The sequence below is a fragment of the Trachinotus anak genome, unplaced genomic scaffold, assembly GCF_046630095.1.
Source record: "Trachinotus anak isolate AG129_WGS33_773 ecotype Australia unplaced genomic scaffold, CSIRO_AGI_Tana_v1 ptg000011l, whole genome shotgun sequence".
Classification (NCBI taxonomy): domain Eukaryota; kingdom Metazoa; phylum Chordata; class Actinopteri; order Carangiformes; family Carangidae; genus Trachinotus; species Trachinotus anak.
In genome coordinates this window covers 18,236,471-18,257,643 of record NW_027273862.1, presented here as the reverse complement: position 1 = coordinate 18,257,643, position 21,173 = coordinate 18,236,471, and the positions used below count along the sequence as shown (strand labels likewise).

Genomic DNA, 21,173 nt, shown 5'->3' with positions numbered 1-21,173 from the left:
ACCACAGCTGTCTCTTCGTGGGGAGGCAGTCTTTGTTGGAGGCTGTCACTCCCATGGCCATCTGCATCACCGTGATATATTTCTGGTACTTCATTTTGTCCTCCTTTACTACTACCACTACTACTACTACTACTACTACTACCACCACCACCTCTGCTGCTGCTGCTAGCTTCTACTTCTACTTCTACTTCTACTTCTTCTAGGAATCCGTGCGCCACGAAAGCGGCACAGGTGAGAGTGCATTCAAATGTCTGTTATTGTCCCCCGGCATCCGCGGCTTCTTCGCTGTCAAAAACGCCATTTCCACGTCTGGAGGACTGTTGACAGGGAAAACGTTCCCCGAAGAAGAGCTCAACGAAAGGTACCACGCCGCCGCGACCCATGTCTGCGCTGACTCTCTAATCTCATTAGAGCTCAGAATAGATTGGCTAATCCATTCAATTTTAGTCAGGACCGGGTCATTGTTCTGTGCTTCGCTTGTTCGTCTCTTTTTTTTTTTTTTGTTTGTTTTTTTTTTTTGATTTGTTTTGTTTTTCTTTGTTTTGTTTTTTTTTTTTTCAAAAGAAAGAGACAAACAGTCAGAGAGAGGATGCAGCGGCGGTGGCACCCAAACGTCTGGTAGGAAAGAGAGTGCGCCTGTGAGAGAGAGAGAGAGAGAGAGAGGGAGGGAGTGGGTGAGAGGAGGAGGAGGAGGAGGAGGGGAGGGGGGAGGAGAGAGGGAGCCATGCAATGGCTTAAGAGAGGGGGGAACCTAACTGATGCTGAGTGTATTGTGCAATCGGAGGCAGAGGCGTCGCTCTATGGTGAAATGTTCTCAGAGATTGGTCCATGAGGCAAGAATTAAAACATCAGGGTTGGGCTATTAGAAAACAGTAAATGAGCTAAAACTGGAGTTCAGAGAGGAAGTGGGGGGTGGGGGTGGGACACACAACAGGTAAATAAAAAGAGAGAATTTTAATGCCACTTATAAGGTTTGGATAAACTCAAAGATATATGAAAGATATATCATGGCACAGATGGCACAGTTTGGTCCTTTTGGTACTCCTCAGAGATGTGACTCTGAAGTTTGAAAAGCAGCAACATAAAGTCTCCACAGATTGATGTTTGATGTACCATACTGTATTTCTGTGCTTGTGATCTAAATTGCTTTGACCTTTCTGAACAGTTTATTCACTGCTCATAATTTCCAACACTGTAAGTCACATATGTCACATTTTCACTAATGCTTTTTATTATCATATATACATCACACCTGTTTTTATTTATTCCAGTTACTTATTTAAAAATGTATACACATTTTATGTTGTTGTGTGCCGTCGTGGTATATTAAATACTACTGCATGTTTTAGAACTAGATCAATAAAACAGCTATTTGAGGTTGTGTAGAAATTGTGTCAGTTTGTCCAGCAGAGAGCACTGTTAGGTGTTTTTTTTTTGTTTTTTTTTACCAACTGTAAAATATTCTGCTCAGTAAGTGTGGTCACAATTAGAAATAAATAAATTTAACAGACTTTTACTCAAAATTCTGTATCAGTGTGATTATGTATTTTCTTCACTATGTTTATCACGTGCAAAAATGTCCTTCAGGATCAGTAAAGATATATCACGTTATCTTTTCTTATCTTATTTAAGAACAACAGGGTTGTTTTCATCTCCTGTAACTACTGACCTTGATGCTTAAATCTCAATCTCCTTAAGTAGCCACACAGTCCTGCTCTGCAGGTTTGACCGAATAAGGAGGCGAGTCAACATGATCTCATTGGCGGCTCAGTGAAACTGAGCCGTGCAAAGCTAATTAAGGACAAAAGTAACAGTAAAAGTAACAGTAAAAACAATCAAATTCATTTATCCTGTTCATTTCATTTCAGTATGCTTAATAATTATACACAGTATAAATAAATTAAATGTTTACTAGCTTTCAATAACAAGATTGGACAATATTACGCGTACTTAGTGGTGCAACTCTCTATTATTCTACTGTTTTCAGACCTCTATGATAACATGTGTTTTATTCTTTTTCATGTGTGTTATCTCTTGCTGCCAACCCACAGAGTAACTTGAGGTTCAGGTTACCTTTACTCACCCTTTAGGGGCTGATAGTTTACAGAGTCTTTGCAGATGCTAATCAATTCAGTGATTGATTCGGTATCAAATTTAAATACCCAGTAAACATGAGTCTTGAGTGAGCCCTCAAGGACGAGGGGGACATCAGAGGGGTCCATGAGCACAAGATCGAAGTTACAGTGAGTCCCTCTGTGCTGGTATGTCTGGTATGTTTATGTCCGTATGCTTTCTTTAAAACCGTGGTGTAATTAGGAGGAGTGTGATGTAACCATGAAGACTGATCACAGACTCCTTCTGTATAAACCCCTTGGGTAGGACCATTAACCTTTAAACAAGTTGGCAGGGACGCTGGACAGCATCACACTTTTTTTACAATGAAACCACACCATGAGGTGAGACAGCACATCTCTGTCACTGTATTTACATATTTGTTCAGACTAATAAACAGAATGAAGGAAGGGAGAACTGCAATGTATAAACCATAGTCCTCTTGAGATGGCCCATGCACCGGAAAAAGTAAATCTAGATATAAACTATCAGGAATGAATAACACCCAAAATAAAATTGCCAAGGAGAAACGTCAGACAGCGAGTGCAGACGCAGGTAACTCTTGTTGGATGGAGCAAGCTGGTGAGCAGCTGGTGGGGAAGGTCAGTGGGAAACTGCTGTTATCAGCACTGCTTGATATTGGCAGACATGAAAACAACAGAAAATTCACCCCCCCCCAAAAAAAGATCTCAACACAGTCCACCTCGCCTTTTCTCCAACTCCTCTGATGTGTGTTTACAGTTCTCGGGCTTGGAAAGAGGATTAAGTAAACACACGCACATACACCAGTGGCTTGAAGGAGGGTGAGGTCACTACAGCAGTGATATGGTTTTAAGCCAGAAGGACAGTAGAGTCTCTGTGTGACGCACAGTCCACAGCAGACTGTCAATATTCTTTTTAATCTCTGGTAAAAAACAAAATTTGGTGATACTGACTTGCAAATGGCCTCAATTAGCCCAAATACTTTAAACAGATTCTCTGTGTCTCTGAAATTACATACTATTACTGTATAAGTGCTCAGTGTGCAGCATGTAGCCCACCTCTTCTGTGTTTAATTTGCAAGCCTCAAACTGAAGAACGTAAGTGGTTCAGTTATTTGTCATTTGGACATTTCCTTGATGGCCACAAGCAAAAACTTTACACGTTTGCTTAATAAAGCTACACCAGAGTCTATTTCATCATATTTATAGTCACAGATATAAATGGCTAACTTGCCCAAAACCCAGCTGTCACATCTGTGATGTTACGGTGGGTTAGGGAGAGATGGAGAAGAATACTGGATTGGTTTAAGAGTGAGATTTCCCTCAGGAGCAGCAACCATCCAAATGTGTTGATCCCCCCTCACCATAAATTACACTATCCCCTGGCCCCTGGCCACGATTAATCACATGACCACAGCAGCCAGATTAAATCTGTAGCCTTGGACTGGTCTCCTGTCTCACTCTCGCTCTGCTTCTCTTTCATGCACAAGGCATACATAAAATCAACAAGCACACAGCAAGAGCACATACAGGGACATCATCAGCTGAGCATATAGTAGCATACACACACAGCGTACTCCTTCTGTGTCAGCCCAGAAATTAGTCACCGAGTGGCCGGTGTGTGTCATTGTCCACCTGTTATCTGTCATAGTACAGTTACCACTACCCATCCTGCACCACGTCTGCAGGCTACAGCTTTCAGCCAGTGCCATGTGGATGCTATATGCATCCTGTAACTCAACACTCTACTGCAGAGCTTTGATTTCTCACTGCCAGACCTACATCTCCACGGTGACACTGGCTCTGGGCTTGGCTGAGGTGGCCCTGACACATGAATGAAAATCATCATTAGTTGCAGCCCTACTTTCATATGGTCATTGATATTTGATATGACAACCATATAGCCTGAAAAAAAACTCTTTGCACAAATATGAAAGTAGGATTCCCAGTTCGACCTAAACCACTTGCTATGATTTGCCTCTTACTACTATTATATCTGTTCTGCTCTGTGAAAGCAAAACGTTCAAAATCATAAACACATAAAATACAAAAACTGCTCACACACCATGAAGAATGGTTTATCTACATGAAGCTTGCTAGTGTTACTAAAATGGGATTCTGAAGTAAATAATATGAGCAGCGGCAGAATATGACTATGGAGGGCATCCTTTTTTTAATTTGGATTGTAAATGTTGAGCTAAAATTAGACCTAAGATGGCACTGGGTCCATTTCAAAACTGATCTGAAATGCAAGACAATCTAATAATGGTATAATATTGTAGTGGTATAATGCTGCACTGTAATAGGGGGTTATTATAGCAGCTGTGGTTACTTTTATTTATTTCATTTATTTATCTAACAACACAGATAAAAACAGTTGTAACAGAATGTATTTCGGGGGTTAAAGCTAAAGCTAATTTGCAGTGCCTGTCCCTGTTTATATGTAGGATAACATAAAATTAAAAGACAAATTGCTGGTGGTAGAATGGCAAAAATGACATCCAGGTCAGCATTGTCATGTACAGTGGAAAAAACAATAAGTAACAGCAGTATCTGCACAATAAAAACCTGCCTGCGATGTGTGTGAGACTTGCCAGGGAGCAGTGATGTGATAAGAAGGCACACATGGACCGCCAGACGTGGAAGCTGCAGAGGATGCATAAAGCATATGAATCCAACCAAGGGTAATGTAATATGTAAATGAAGCAGTTGTTGAAATGAATTTGCCTGCTGTTGTTTCTACAAAATTGCATGTGAAATGCACAGGACACAGCCCAGTGAAAACACATGCACACGCAATAACAGTGTTTCTCTTGGTCTACTTCTGCCTGCCTGGGCTCTTTCTCAGGTCATAGCTACGGAGAGGAAGGTAGAAACATGGATGAAAAACAGTTTTCTGTGGCAGCCATGTTAGCTCCAAAGTCCCACCATCTGTTGCTAAGTAACAGATGGAAACAGCTGACTTTAAAAGCATCACAGTTTGAGGGTAGAGGCTGGAGGTGGTGAGGTGTTGGAGGTTGAGCGGAAGACAAACAGAGGGGGAGATTGGGGGTGAATGCCAGCAGCCCTGGATACTAAATGACTGCTGTTGCTGCCCGGACAGTGATTTATGGTGTAGCTTCAGGAGTGTAGGGGGTGTGGGGATGGAAAACAAGGACAGAAGAGGGATATACGTGTAAAAAGATATTTTGCCTGACAGTTGCAGAGAAAACAGAATTTTCACGATACCCGCGTGTGCGAGTCTGTATAACCGTATGCATTTATAGAGAACATTACTTGACGGTGAAATGAAGCTTTGTGCTCCTCTGGCTCCAATCAGCACGCTTTGACACCTGCAGCCTTCTCCCCCCGCTGCCCTCCCACTGTCACCTTTATTAACAGTCTGCCAGGTGGAGACTTTCTCTCCTAAGTGTCCCACTGTAGCCTTGGATTTGCTGAGGTAAGTGATGAACAGGGGCAGAAAGAGCCTGTGGGAGGGAGCCACTCTCCCTCCTGTAAAAAACAAAGCGCTGTTTACAGGTTACACAGCAGCAATAAACACTGTTCACCACGCTACAATACAAAGTACCTAAGTGAAAGGTGGTCTGCTTTGTTGCTGACTGTGATAATATAACGAGGTGACCTTTTAGTCTAGACATTTTTTTCTATAAGTGCTACATAGGAAATGAATGCACAGCTACATGTTCACATGGTTACAAAAAGTCCCAGGCTCTGTGTAAAGAAATATTGTTGTAGGTATTATTTGTATTATACAGCCACACTCATGTTACAACCAGTCCTCACATGGTATCACCAAATCCACCAAAACACTTTCAATTACTTAATGTCTTATTACATTTTTCATATTTATATTGTTAAAACTAAAGCTTTTAACAATATAACTGAGGACACTTTAACATCCACCACTCCTTGGTTGGTTGTTCAGCTAAATAAAGACACATTTTGATTAGTATTCCCTTGAGTTGGATTTGAACATTAAGTATTCAAGGGTTTATCACATTGCTGGGCTGCCAATCTGCTATAAAGGTAGGGATAGGTAGCATTGTTGGCACCGCGACCAGCAAGGCTCCAGGAAGTCACTGCTTGAGGTAAGAAATAAATCCCATAAGTCTTCATTTTCTGCACGGATTAAAGACCAAGATGTAATGTGTGAATTTGTGAGCTGTTTTCAGTCTTTATGCTAAGATAAAGTGATCAATGCCTGACTGTAGCTTCAAATTTAATAGAAATGAAACATCAGAAAAGATAATAAAACATAAATAAAGAAAACAAATAGGGATTTTTCCCAAAATGTTTTATATATATATATATATATATATATATTTGTGTATATACTTGTGATATCTTTAAGACAGGGCATTCTTATTAGAAATTAACCAAAGCGACAGCAAGGAACCTTCAGAGTACTCCCAATCTATTAATTCTACATAGTGCAAGTGTGATCTAGACAGCATGAGAAAAAAGACAAGGAAATAGAGTAAGTAATAGATAAGCTGCAGGTCTTTAATGAAACCCCCTTGGCTCAACCTTCAAATAACCCTCCCGAGATATTAAACGTCTGTTGAATGACTGGCAAAATAGATGTTACAATCCATAGATTTTTGTCACTTAGTGAAAGTTGACAGATCATACTTTTTAAATGATGTCCAGCTTGACATTCCCATAGTTGCACACATATACACCTGCAGCTGCTCTGTACAACCTCTGTCTTCAGACAGTTTGTTGTTGACTTCGTTATTAACTTAGTATTTTCTTTAGTGCACAGTTATAAATTAATTCACATGAATCCCCTATATGAGACATGATTGGATTTTATTTTTCTCTTTACTCTAATCATGCATGCAGCTGACTGTGTACAGTACAGAGCTGTAGGTGCTGCCATGCAGCGTTACGTGTGTGCAGTGTAGGCTGTCGCTGCGCATCCTATCACAACGATCTCAGCGAAGAGTGAAAATAGAGTATTACACCATCTGTGCATTCCTACGTCAATGTAAGCAAGGCATATAGAGTGGCAATCTGCTGCTGTAAATGTGCTGCACTTCTTCAGCTGTAAATAAACAGCTATCTTAAAGATATATAAAGATTACTGCTTGTTGGAGGTGCTGATGAGCATTTTTACCATAAGTTACTCTTCCTTTAAGGTCCTGTAAGAGTCATCGTAGCACCAACAATATCATTGGCATCAGTTTGTCATTTGTCTCGATTATATCACAATACCAAAATTATTATAAAAATGCTCTTGACAGCAGTGATTTGTGTCAGAGAAATAACTGAATGTTATAACATATATAACATTCACTGATAAAAGCATGCATGCTTTTCCTATGTTTCCTTTTTTTTTACTTAGATTTGAAATAAACAAAACTAAGACCAGAAAAAACAGGAAAACGTGACATCTCATTTTGGTGATAGTTTATGTCACTGTATTTCTACAAATAAGAGTAGAAATACTATGTTGTACAACTTACTGGACAAATAGTCACAAGTAAAAGTACTAAAGCTGACATTACAATACTGATGTTATCAGTACTTACAATAAGACGATCAAAAGCCAAATAATTGGTTCATCAATATTCTCTGATTACTGTTTCTTATACATTACTGGATGAAGTCACAACTGCATGATTCATATCTCGAATACTTACATTTAAATGATAAGTTCGTCTTACATCTATTACTTCCTCTTTAGAAAATTAACAGTCGACACTTGAATGTGATATGTGATATCCTCTTAAATTATCTACTCACCACGTAAGGTAATCAAGATACTGTAGATTTACAGCAGCAGAATAAATGTGCAAGGTGCTGGGTTTGAAATAGAGCTGAGACATAATAAAAATGTGGCATTTTGTAGGCTTCTATTAATAGTAATTTGTCTCCTCTGGTATAATGTTGGTGCATTCAGGGTTATTTTTCTGAATTGCAAACATCCTGTATCTAACCTTTGTTCTAATAGTTGTCTTCATAAAACTGCCGTGTAAAGTAAATAGCTGGGCGAACAAATAAAAGCAACACTGTGTATTTGTTGTGCAGAATCTAAGTTTGACACAACACACAGTATGCAAGTTGTGCTTTATATTCTCAAGTAGTGACAGGCTGTGGTTTGCCAGCCAATTAACAGAGTGAGCAGGCAAACCAAACCACAACGAGGCCAGTCAGCTCGCATGTCAAAAATGAAACATGAGAAGGGAGAGATGAGACAGTCCTTCAATAATCAGTTGGACAGGAGTGTGCAAGCTTCTACTGTATGTATGTACATCAGTCCTTTGCCTTTTATTGCTATGGCTGCACTGCGTGATGCATTTCTTGCATAACACATAAAATGTAACACTTTACACACAGTTGATGTACTTTTGAAAGAGACACACTCCTCCAGGAGTAGTTTTCTCAGGCCATGACATGCAACAAGGGAACATGCACACCAACATACACCAAGTAGCCCGTTACATTGGCAGTCTGGTACTGGGAGGCCTGAAAGAGTCTTTCGCAATGACAGTATGCTCTAAAAGAAGGAAATCAAGTGAAACTAGTTTTCCTGAACTTATGTTAAAGACATCCCTTGGTCAAGTTAGTAACAAGATGCATCACCATCTACATTTCTATCCCTTTAAAATTTGAAAATTCGATCTTTTATCTATAGCACTCCCCCATTCACTTTTCTTACCCTAAAAAGGTCAATCTGTGCATTTCAAGGTCTGCAAAAAGTTGTACTTTTGGCTCTCTATTTACATACAGTATCACTATTTTTGCTGTTTTAATCAGTTCATTATCATTTATTTATTGCTTCTTTGTCAACTTTCGACTTTGGTTCCAGCATCGTTGAAGCCATTTCTTAATGTCTACATTTCTGTTAGACTTTATGAAATCAATGCCGTAAGCTTTGGGTTCTCATCTTACATCAAATACATGCAGGAAGCATGGGGTGTTATAGTGCTATAATATGCTAAAAATATTGCAACAAAATGATGGAGTGTATATAGGGGTGGGTGAGCATGTGCACGAGAGAATCTGCTGCACTGAGCAGATCTGCAGGGCCAAGGTCGAGGTCACAGCAGGCTTACTTCCCGCCAGAGGCAGAGGTAACCTGAACCAACAACTGCAACACGAGCGAGCACTTACAATCTCCAGCCAGGGTGTGAAATAAAAAAGCTTGCCCTTGTGCTGGTGTGAATAGGGATCTGAGAAAACAGATGCTAATTTGAACATACAATTAAAAGGAATTTTTATGTCTCACACCCTCAGACCATATTTAATAGGTTGTGTGATGCATTTGGATGTCTTGTGGCAGCTTTTAATGTTTTCCATTCGTGATGTTGAGCTCTGTTTTGCTGTGTTTTGCATTTGCATTTCTGCAGAGTGAAGGAGTTGATAAGTAGATAAATAGAAAATATATTAAACACTTAACTCATACATGAAAATATGCATCTATAACACTTTTTTCAATTCACCCCACAGAAATATGCCAGTGAAACTACTATAAGTTCCTCCTCTGTGTGCAAAGGAGTATGATTCAGACTGATGCATCATACACAGTAGAACATTACAGTACTTGCACTAATGCCATCAAGTTGTGTTTATGTGTTTCTATTTATTTGTTTGAAATGACCTATAAAAGGCTTTATAGAGATAACAGAAGGAAGAAAATATGCGTGAAGCCAGAGATAAAACATTTTTAGCAATGCTGAAATCAGTTCACCACCACCTCGCACTCAAAGTATCTCTTTCAAACTGTAACATGTCTGTCTAGCAAGGAGGATTTGGATTTCGTTAATCACACTCCTTCCATGCTTTCTTGATATGATGAGCTGGCCAGTAAATTATGTGAATTTCAAAGAAGATGTGGAGGGAGAAGGGAAATTATATTCCAAGGATTTAAACCCATGCTACAGTTTGCGTGAAGCCACTGAAGCACCAAAATACACTCAGTGAAACAGAATTCAGATTTAGACATTAAATATGCATAAAACCCAAGAACAGAACACTGATGATATGAGGAAAGGGGTGTTTCATCTAGTCTGTCCATATTTCTATATCCCCCTTTAAAAGAGTACTCTGATGATTTTGCCTTACACTCCTATTCCACTAATGAACAGTTTAAAACCCCAAAATAAAAGACCAGAGACAATGCAGTACAGCTAGACACATCATTTTGTTTATTCCACACCTTCCTTGGGTGAACAGTGCAGGGAGAAACAGCTGCTACGCAACAAGGCTCCACTAAATCACTGAACCCCAACTCAGAGTGAGACCAGCCATCCTGCAGAGGCGATTCAAGTCATCAACTCCTGTCCATGATGTTAGTCTGTCAGTTAATACCCAAAGCTCATGACCATGGGTAAGATTTGCTCTGTGGCTTACCGCAGATGATCCACATATCAAGTACTAACAAAAGTAATGACAAGCAGAAGGAGACCACACATGACCCCAACTCTTTTAGGTCAAGATTTTGTAAACAAAATTAAGGTAAACCTATGTCAAACGTATAAAATGGTGCTGTCAGTGGTACGTGTGAGTGCACAGACGAGGGGTAAATATGGTGCAAAATAAATGTTATAAAGGCGGTAGAGATGAAAAAGGTTCCCACGTTCAAGCCTGTTCAGTCGAGTGTTAAGTTATCATGCATCTGACTTGAACACCATTTACAAGTTTGAAATTTTTTTACTTACTTAACTTTGATGTGACATGGACTCTGCATAAACCGAGACCCAAAAGCAATCAAACCAAAAGCTATGGAGGCAGGGACAGAGAGACTTACACTATCAATGCATGCAACTGAGAGAGATATTGGAGATTATGGTACAGTGAAGCCAAAACATCATCATCCACAAATAGCAGAGTTGCCAACGTAATGTCACTTATCTGCAAACATCAACTAAGCCCCCTTGTTGAGACTCCTCTGCCTATCTTGGATGTGTTTGACTTCATGCTGAGAATTCAAATTCAAATTCAAACAGGCTGTAGCTGTCACAACAGATATGGGAAGACTTGAGTACTCTGCAGTTTCTCTGACAAGCTGTCTCGGAAAACAGCTTTGTAAGTATTTTCACAATCCATAAAACACACGTAGACCAGATTAGAAAATTCCTGAAAATATCAATGATCCTCTCTGCCACAACTAGCAAAGATGCCAAACTAGATTCAAAACACTCAATAACCAATAAGCAATAAGTTGATTAATTAATTAGTATCATATAGTCAATACACAAGAAATTTTCATAATTGTATGGTCACGGGGAAACAGCTAGCCTAGCTCTGTCCAAAAATCACAAAATTTGCTTACCAAGACCTCTAAAAATCATAAACTTGCTAATTTATATCTTATTTATTTAATCTGTACAAAACCCAAAGTTTAAAAACTACAAATTGCAGTTATATACTGAGCTGTTCCTTGGGTGGGCATTCTAAAATGTCAAACTATTCAGTTAATCAAAAATAATCCAGAAATGACTCCATAATGGAAATAATCATTAGATGCCGCCCTATCCTCAATTACTGGTAAAAGAGTAAAAATGCCAACAAAGAGTTGTCTTTACTGGAGGGAACCCGCTTCTTTGGGGTTCATCAGCAGAAAGTAAAAATTTTGGAGTGACCAATTACCGATGAAATCATAAATGACCCCAGGTAAATTAGTTGGCCATGTCAGTCAGGGATTTTGACTGTGGAGTGACTCACGTTGTATGTTCTTGCCCTACAGAGTCATGCAGAGCAACAGTCAGAAACACTAACCAAATGGCTCTCCTCCGTGCAAAACTCCAGTCAGCTTGTCCCCTGCTCTCATTGCCTCTTAGGGGAGATCTACAACAGTAACACAAGCTGGCAGATTAGTCTCAACAGTTTAGAATTTGCCACAATAATGAATGCCTCAGCCTTCCTGCTATTTGGCCTTGGCGAGCAAAAGAAATCTCATAAAATAAGCAACTTTATACAAACCAGGGCATATTTTTAATCTATTTGTGTTTCACACTCACAGTCCAAGGAAGACACCTTAATATGAAATGACATGGCAGAGGACTATTACTGAAAAGATACAGTTTAGATGTGTTAATTTTTTATTTCTTTGACAGCAGGTTACAGAAAACAGAGATATAAGTTTGAGAGACAGTGCCAAAACACAAGTCACACGGTATGTGAGTGTTATAAGAAGATGATGGGGCTTGTGTTTAGACAGGAGCATCCTGTGATGGTAAAACAAGAAGGAACACATCTCGAGATCACAGCGTCTCAGAGAATAAGAGAAAAGCCAGACGTCCAATAATATTATTTAACTTGTTCATGTCTGTCTTCTGTTTACATAGTTTCATAATACATGAGAAAAAGATGACAGTGAAGTTCATTTCTATTTCATTGTTGTTGTATGTAAACTTTGCTCACATGAGAGCTTTTCAAACATATAAGTGGCTATTAATCATTGGTAATAGCAACAATTCTCATGCAATAGATGCAATTATGGGTGATGTAAATGTCCATAAGAGAAACCTGAGTGACTGATTCAAAAATGTTGATGTTAAAGACTGATTTCACATGCCCTCACTTTTCCCTGGGCAGTACAAATACTGTACAGTACAGTACACGTCTGAGGTTCTTGTACTTTCCCAGTGTATCTTTATTTCATGCTACTCTGTTCTTCCACCACACTACATTTCAGAGGACAATATGGTACTTTTTACTCTACCGTACTACATTTATTTGATGGTCATAGTTACTAATTACTTTTTACATGTTTTTAAATGAACATATAAAATATGATGTTTGTTATTACACAATAAATCAAACTTCCTAACAGTTTATAAAATTACAACATTAAAATCTTGCCTTATGCATCTATGATAATGATGAGGTATTCCTCTATGCACAATATAAAGCTGACAGGGGCCATTCTGCTGCATAACGAGTACTTTCACTTTTTACACTTTAGGACATTGAAGGTAATACTTAATGTACAGTACTCCAGCAATTTAGCAGTAAATCTTATTGTAGTTGGGTGACTCACTAGAGACAGATTTTTATTTTTAAAGAAAGGATGTTCAAAGCTGCAGAAACTGAAATATCTTGACTTTTAGACAAATTCCAAAAGCTCTGAGTAGTACTCCTAAAGAGAAAATAGGCCTTTATGTGTAAAACTGAGTTCAAATTTTGAATTATGAAATTGTTTTGTAATTAATGATCTTTTACTTAAAGTTCACTTAAAGACACTGTGGAATTTTTTTTTTACCTCTGTTTTTTGCAAAGTGTTCAAATTTACACTTGAACTCCCCCAGAATAAGGTAAAAACAACAGTTCCAGCTGAAACATTTATACATTCTTTTTACCTGTAATTGTAAATATTACAGTATAGTTCCCACATTCATTCCTGGAAGAATCTTATAATATGATTTCAGACACAGCTAAAGTGCAGGTCACCCCTCACCCCTCAGTGCATCGTGCAGACACTTGTAGGTAAATGTAAGTAGCAGTAGCTAACTATCTAGCTTGTTTAATACACTTAATTTTCTTACCTTCAGAGTTTCTGAATTAGATTGTGTCAGATTGTGTTAAACTGTGCACTAATGTTACCTGGTTCCTTTCTACCTTTTGCATTAAGTTACAGTTTACAGTAGCTTACAGTTAGCTAACTGATAGCCTGCCCTTTCATTTACAATGTTGGCTGCAAAATATTTCATCTCAAGGGTGCACACAGTATATTTTAGTGAGAAACACTGACTGTAAACATGACTTTTTGCTTATTTACAAGAAAACTCCACAGGGGACCTTTAAGTAAAGGATTTAACACTACTGTCCACAGTAAAAGCTGGATGAAATGTAGCTTTATAAAATGAGAGGGCAAGGTTAGAGAAGACAAAGAAGATGATGGGAGGAAAGTGAAGAAAGAAAGGAAGGTCAGGTCATTAATCTAGATACTGTAGCTGATGCTCAGCAGGGAATCAACCCCAGGGAGCAGCCATTTCTTAATGATGCCATCCTCCAAACTCTAAATGATGACTCACTGTGGTCCCAAGTAACTACGAGGGCAAATAACATTCACACATGGTCTGGCATAGCAGCATGACAGTTCTTGGTGAGACACAAACTTGGCTACGGTCACTCGAAACTTTGATTCTGTTGACAGTTTCTGTCTTGCAGGTGTCCTCTGTTCAAATACATTTCTCACTGTGAGTGTTGCCTAACCGATACCTCTGTGCAGGCTCACAAATGTATAAACACGTGCATGCATGTGCACGTGAGTGTGAATCATGTCTGAGCCTATAGTATATGCTTGCCTCAGAGTCAGTCTGCTCCCCTAAAGGTAAGCCTGTGGAGCCTGCGACATTTCCTCTCACCCTACTGTCAGATGTTGCTCAGCTGTTGCCTGCATGGTTTCTTAACGGTCTGGGGAGCAATGTACCCTCCTGTCCCTCCTCAGCACACCAACACACCCTGGTGACCCAACCAGGGTTAAAGGTCAGCACTGAGCCTGCAGCTTGCACCAGAGCAGTCACTCTGGAAAAGTTTCCTTGTCTCCTATGATTCACTTTCACTGAGATATGTGCGAGTTTACAGAGCTGTAATATCTGCTTGTGATATTTTTCAGATATATTCACATTAAATTTTGTTTTAAGTATTTGTGGGATAAAGAAGGTAAGGTAAGGGGACTGCGGGGAATCGGAAGAGCACTTCCAATACACTGAGCCTCGCCTCCATGACAGCAAATAAGCTACCTTCATTACATGCATCATTATTACTAAAGGAGGCAGAGGAATAACTAAGCATAAGACACAGCAAGCAGAGAGAAGGAGAGAGAAAGGAAGAGAGAGAACTCATTGGTAACTGCTCAAGAAACTAGCAGATCTAAAAAACATGTAAACAAACACCAGCCACTGGAAATGACCACTGAAACACTAACCCTTTGAAAGGATTACAGGAAGTGTTCTGAATGCAGTAACTTTAACACTGCAAACGGGAGCGACTGTAAATGAGGTTTTACACTAAATTACCCCATTGCCAATTCTACATATCAAACGTGGTTTCTTGCCTGGAGCGGGTGGTGGTGATTGTTCTGTGGCAAAAGTGTCGGCCACTGTTGCGTTTACTAGACAAGAGGTTATAATACACCCTCTGAGCAGCACTACGTCTTCAGGGCAGACTGGAGGCTACAATGAGTCCCTATCGGAAAGTAACAAGACAGGCCAGGGCTAGCTGTGATTAAAGGAATGAAGTTTGATGCTGAACTCCCACTGGTAATAAACAGCTGTTAATGGTAACACTACAAATAGCTCCTTGAAATATGTATCACACTGTCTCCGCAGCTCCAACAAACAAAGACAACACAGAACCTGTGGCTAACACTGAGTGGCAGCTGCCTTCCTACATCTTACTTTCTCTTTCAACAAAACAAAAAGAGGGCAAGAGCTGCATTACATGAATTATCACATCATCATCATTATTATTATATCTGGCAAATTATTTTGTATGTATTCAAATCATACGCTAATGCTGATGTCAGCACACTAAGTCGCTCACAATGGCAATGCTAACATGATTATGTTTAGCATGTATAATGTTTAACAAGTACAGCTGGGGCTTGTGTTGTCTTTACTTTTGCAGTATTTTTTATGACCAAATAGCAAATAAAGTATGAAATGCAATTCTGAACCCATCCATACAATAGTTGTCCAAACATTTTGCTCAGTACGAAAAAGTGTCAACCTGCAGGTAGCACTGCAGAAAAACCAAGGGAATCACCAAAGTCAGTGGGATTCATCCTCTGGACACCAAGAATGTCTGTACACATTTTGATAGTCCACTCAACAGTTATTGAGATATTTCCAACCAACCCAGGCCATTAGCATGGCTAAAAATCAATCACATGTAACACTCTGGATCGTTAAAGGAATAATTATCAAGGTACAAAAAAACTACAGCAAAATCTATACAGTATATCATCTGACCATATATATTATGTTTATGCTTATATTCTCAGCCTCTTACTGTTCACTTCAGGACATATTTACCACTTCCTGAGTGCAGCCTCTTTGAATTGAACCCACTTGATGTTGCTGTGTGAGAATGAAGACACTCCATATTTTCAGTTTAGCAATGGGCACTGTGGGCTACCAATCCATGTTACAGGTTAGAGACAAGTGAGTGAAAGCGATACTACATCAAAGATGAGGCTGAGAATAAAACCCCATCCTGCGGTGGCCTTAATCCTTCAACACCTGCGATTTGAAGCACACTCCTTTGATGTTGTTGGTTCAGCTAGAGAGAAAGAGACTTGATAGGGAGACAGAGGAGAGAAAGAGAGGGAGAGATGGGGAGATAACGGACTGCCCATTTAACACAGAACTAAACTGGATGCAAGTTAAGGTGACAAATTGGTGCAGATAGCAAATCAACTCTTCTATAACTCTTCGGTGATATAACTCCAGTAAGGTTTACTGCTCCATCTCGCTGACAAAGTATTATATGAGAATGCTGACTGGCTATCTGCTGTTGTCTGGAAGCAGTAAATACATAGAATTCAAAGCCAGCAACAATTCATAAAGACGGCAGTTGTCATTGAGCTTGTCTGGGAGCTCTGGACACTGTTTTAAATAAGTCCCTTCTTGATCCAGGCCTCCCTGTACTGGATAGTCGTCCAGTTACACACTAATGTCGCTACAGGCCTCACATTGTAGGGAAATCATTAAGGATTGTGCGTTTCGCTGTTGTGCTATTGATTCTGTGTACTGTTTGATTATTCTGCTCATTATTTATGCTTTTCAGTGAACGTATTTTGTAGTACATAAATGAATCAGTTGAAACATAGCCACAGTAGTAGTGTACCGCTGTACCAAAGGAGTCCAAGACAAACCAAAACCAGGGCAAACAAAGCATACAGGAAGACCCAAACCACATCTCTGCATCAGGATTATAGCTGAGTCTTATTTGTGAGAAAAATTAAAATGGGGACACATCTATGTAATGACATAATGGTTTTCAGTGCGTTATGGATTGTTGTTTGAACAAAACTATTAAAATAAAGATTCCCCTTTGGCCCCTGGGAAAATGTGATGGACATTTGTCACTCTTTTCTGACATTTAATAGAGCAAACAATCAATCATTTAGTCTAGAAAACAACTGTCAAATAAATCGAAAACAAAAAAAAATCATTAGTTGTAGCCCTAAAACATGCCACCAACAGCTAGAATACAACAACAATGGCAATACAGTAATCTAGGCTACCACACAATGGAACAATATCACAAGGGACAGAGGAGAGATGGATGAGGCCAGGACAGCCAGCTCTGCCACCGCAGGCCATTTTCTCTGTCCAGCAGGAGGGAAGCTGAAAGGACAAAATCAGCACAACAGCAAAAAAAAGGGGGGGAAGAAGAGGACAGATCCTGTAATTTTTACATAATTGAGATTATGTGAATAATTCCTGGATATCAAAGGACACACAAACACACATCAGGCCGGTGTGAAAGAAAAGAGCAAGAGACATGTAAAATGTAACAGTTGAAGCATGACTGTACTATGATAATATATACCTATTTGCAACGTCAACATTTAATTAGGACTGAAGCAAATTTTTTATCCATGACGATCAACTGTTTATAAAATGTCAGGAAAACTAGTAAAAAAAATGCCCATCACAGTTTCAAAGAGCCAAAGGTGGCATCTTCAAATTGGTTGTCTTGTCCAACCAGCAATCTATTAGCCAAAGATATTTCATTTCAATCAATATCAATCATCTTATTGTCATTGGTCAAATAATCTTCTTTCAATCTACTATTCAATTGATCACTTAGTTGTTTCGGTGCTCCATTTAATTGGGAATGCAACAAATAAATATTTTCACTATAAATTAATCTGATGACTAAGAAATATCAGAAAAAAGTAATAAATTCCAATAATTTCCAATGTGGCATCTTCACATTGCTTATTTTTTCTTACTAACAGTCCACAACACAAAGATATGCAATTTAAAATGATATAAAACAGAGAAAACCATCAAATCTTTACAGTTGAGGGGCTGGATCCAGGGGATGTTTGGCATTATTGCTTGATAAATGATTTACCAATTAACCAATTATCAGTATTGCTGTGTATTCATTTTGCATCAACCCACTTACCAATTCACTGACTAGTTGTTTAAGCACCACATCCAATATTTACTATATCCTAAGTACTGAAACACAAATGATTTTCACATACAGTAAAATCCATATTCCAGTGATGTTACACTGTTATTTGTGCAAGAAAAATAAAAGGGTAATTTTTTTTTTTTTTTCATTCATATAGTATGTCATATTATAATAAAAACCAAGCTGTTGCCTACTGCGAAGGTCACTCAACAGCAGATAGATGATTAATGTTGTCTCCTGTCCTTCTGCTCATATTAAACCTCAGTGTCATGTAGCACCAACCAGCCCCTCTTTCCAGCGCTTTGTTCTGAGCAGAGCATGTTGGGGGGTTGGGTATAGGGAACAGGGTGTGGCTTCACTGTTGTCATGGCAACACAGTTATCAAACTGTCAGTGTATGGAGTGGAGGAACTCGGTCACCAAACGACAATATATGCAGATAAGCCGACCAAAATATTACAAACAAGCATAGAGCAATCTACATCGAGTATCTGCTTTTGTGTATGCAAGTCACGAACAGAAAGCCCACGGAGCTAAACGGCTACACATGGACAAGCAGCATATGTGTGCTCATTGGTTTTCCAAGTAATTCCTGTGTGCAGACCAATAATAGCCTGCTCCAGAGTGATAGGCTCTCTGGCTTCTCAGAGTTCACACAGGCATAGTCCATCACTTATACTAGAAGCATCAGGGCAATATTGCCGTAGAGCAATATCTTCCTTAATAGGCTGCTGCTGTTATAAAACACAAGGTTACATGACATTAGGCTGGGATTCGTAAACAGTTCTGTGTGTGGCTGTGTGGTAGCAATGAGCGCCTGACCTGCAGGCAACCCCACCGAGGAGGTTGTAGAACATAAAACAAAGGTGCTGATGTGTACAGACAGCCAAAAACTGCTGTCCAATACGTGAGTCTACAAGCCAGTGCACACCTCATGATGTTACTGTGAAGTGAAAAATTAAGACATAAAAATGCAAACAGCTTTTATCAGCTTCCATGCATTTACCTACAGCAAATGTTTCTGTCCAACATTAAACATATAACAACTGTATCAGACTGGAAAGTAGCTTAATAATATGCAAATCCACATTTCCTTTCACCAGTGTCCCTAATTCAACATCACAGTCAACATAGATTTGCTGTCCAAAGGTTTAGAAGATACTGTATGGTCACTTACTTTCTTAAGAGACCCACAGTTACTCAATAAAAGCTGCACTGTACCTAATGAAAAAAAGCACCTTAAGTCAAAACTACTTGATCAATGATCAATACAGGATTTCACTTTAATTATATTGTCAGACTGAACTGTTATAAGCAATATTAAATGGACTGTGATTTCGTTTTCAACTGTATATGTTGCAAAATATTACCATCTGGTGGTGAAATGTAGTACTGCTGCATTGCATAGGTTACCAGTTTTCCAAAACCTGGCAACCCAGAAGTTTGTTCTTATTAATTGCTTATATCTTATCCATAACCATTAATAAATCAATGACAGCTTATGAGCCCTTTATAAATGCTGTCTTATCAGAAAGTGGTAGCAGAACATTAAAAAGAGAGTCTAGCTAATTTGTCTCATTGCAGCTGTAAACAGTAGGATTTCTTTGTCTGATTTTGAGAAGACAACATACCTTACTGTGCATCGGACTAGAAATACCTTGGCTTGTGGACATCCAGTTCATTCAGAAACCCATGTGTATGACAGTTCAGGAGCAGGGATGTTCACATTTGTCAGCTTATTGGTGTCAGTCAGTTGGATCCTCTCTTTGCCATGTCACAGAAGGTCACACTGAAGAAACACACATTGTTCATTACTAAAGTTAGATGTGATAATAATGTAAATAGTTATGCTGGTCACATACCCACAATTTGAGACCCAGTTTGGCTTCAAAACAAAAAAAAAATTGAAAAAAAAAAATCATATTCTCATCATCATCACTTCCTCATTCCTAACATTAACTTAAAGAAAAAAGCCAGTGCAGGATATTTTAAGTCGTCAGGTTTTTATGTTGATTTAGGTTTAACAAAGACGAAAGATTACAGAATATGTACAAACAGCATTAAAAGCAGTCCCCCCAAACTCCTACCGGTCAAATATTAGCTCCAGTGTTGCCAGATTTGACTAACTGAAAAATAGCTCAATCATCAAAAGCAGCCACATTTTCATTCGGGATAAGGGTTTAACATGAACTTAAATAACAGTACAATTATAAGTTCTTTTTTCCTACAAAACCATTTGGTCAATAAATCATTAAACGTTAAAAGTCTTTATTAAACCTTTACAACCAGGACGCAGCCTAACGTTAGCATGTAGGATGCTGTCAATGTTTCCATGGATTAAGTTATTCTGTTTTTAGCCTATGTTTGTTTACAATTCGTAAAATTATGAACGCCGAATTCCTTATTTGCAGGTCCTGTTTGCTATGTACAATTATATGTACTGAGGGTTATCAATTACTTACTCTGATACTGAAGAAAACTTAAAAAGGTTATGATTCAGAAGCAAGTTCTGGTTTTATACGGAACATCTCTTTTTCTATGTCTAAGCAGATTTAGGGACCTCTCTGTGCGATGGACTTTTGAGATAACGATATCATCGCAAAGTGTAAGTCACACTAAATCTAAAAGTGTGTGTGTTTATCATGTCTGTGTGGTCAGAGTTGACGGAATGATATTGACACAAATCTACGGCAGATGGGCCTGTAAGGGTTTTGGGGTAGAACCTACCTCCTGCATCTGTTGATGGTGTTGATAAACGGGCCAAACTACAATAACTTACTTCCTGTTGTTTTTATTTAACATCTGCATGCACCTGTCTCTTTCACTTCATGCAGTATCTTTGTCTCAACCCTCTCCCTCCTACCTCCCTTGCAAACCGTATGCATATGTCCGGGTCGTCGTCCGTTTCTATGAATTGCAAAACTTCCGACAGTTTTCGACAACATTTGAAAGCAGCAGAGCTGTTTGAGCGCCA

The 21,173-nt window shown here is 39.0% G+C and overlaps 1 protein-coding gene across 13 annotated transcripts in view; it reads right to left on the bottom strand.

Moving 5' to 3' along the window:
* Positions 1 to 21,066, bottom strand: part of tjp1a (tight junction protein 1a) — a 115,761-nt gene extending 94,695 nt beyond the window's left edge. For 8 of the 13 annotated variants that reach the window (XM_071488595.1, XM_071488600.1, XM_071488603.1 and 5 more), the window contains exon 1: positions 3 to 639. In XM_071488595.1, the coding sequence (XP_071344696.1) occupies positions 3 to 94 (92 nt within the window). In that variant the 5' untranslated portion in view covers positions 95 to 639. Of the gene's footprint in view, positions 1 to 2; positions 640 to 19,830; positions 19,989 to 20,926 lie in introns of those variants that run through there. The other 5 variants (XM_071488599.1, XM_071488608.1, XM_071488610.1 and 2 more) reach the window with 3 other exon arrangements.
* Positions 21,067 to 21,173: the final 107 nt, after the last annotated feature.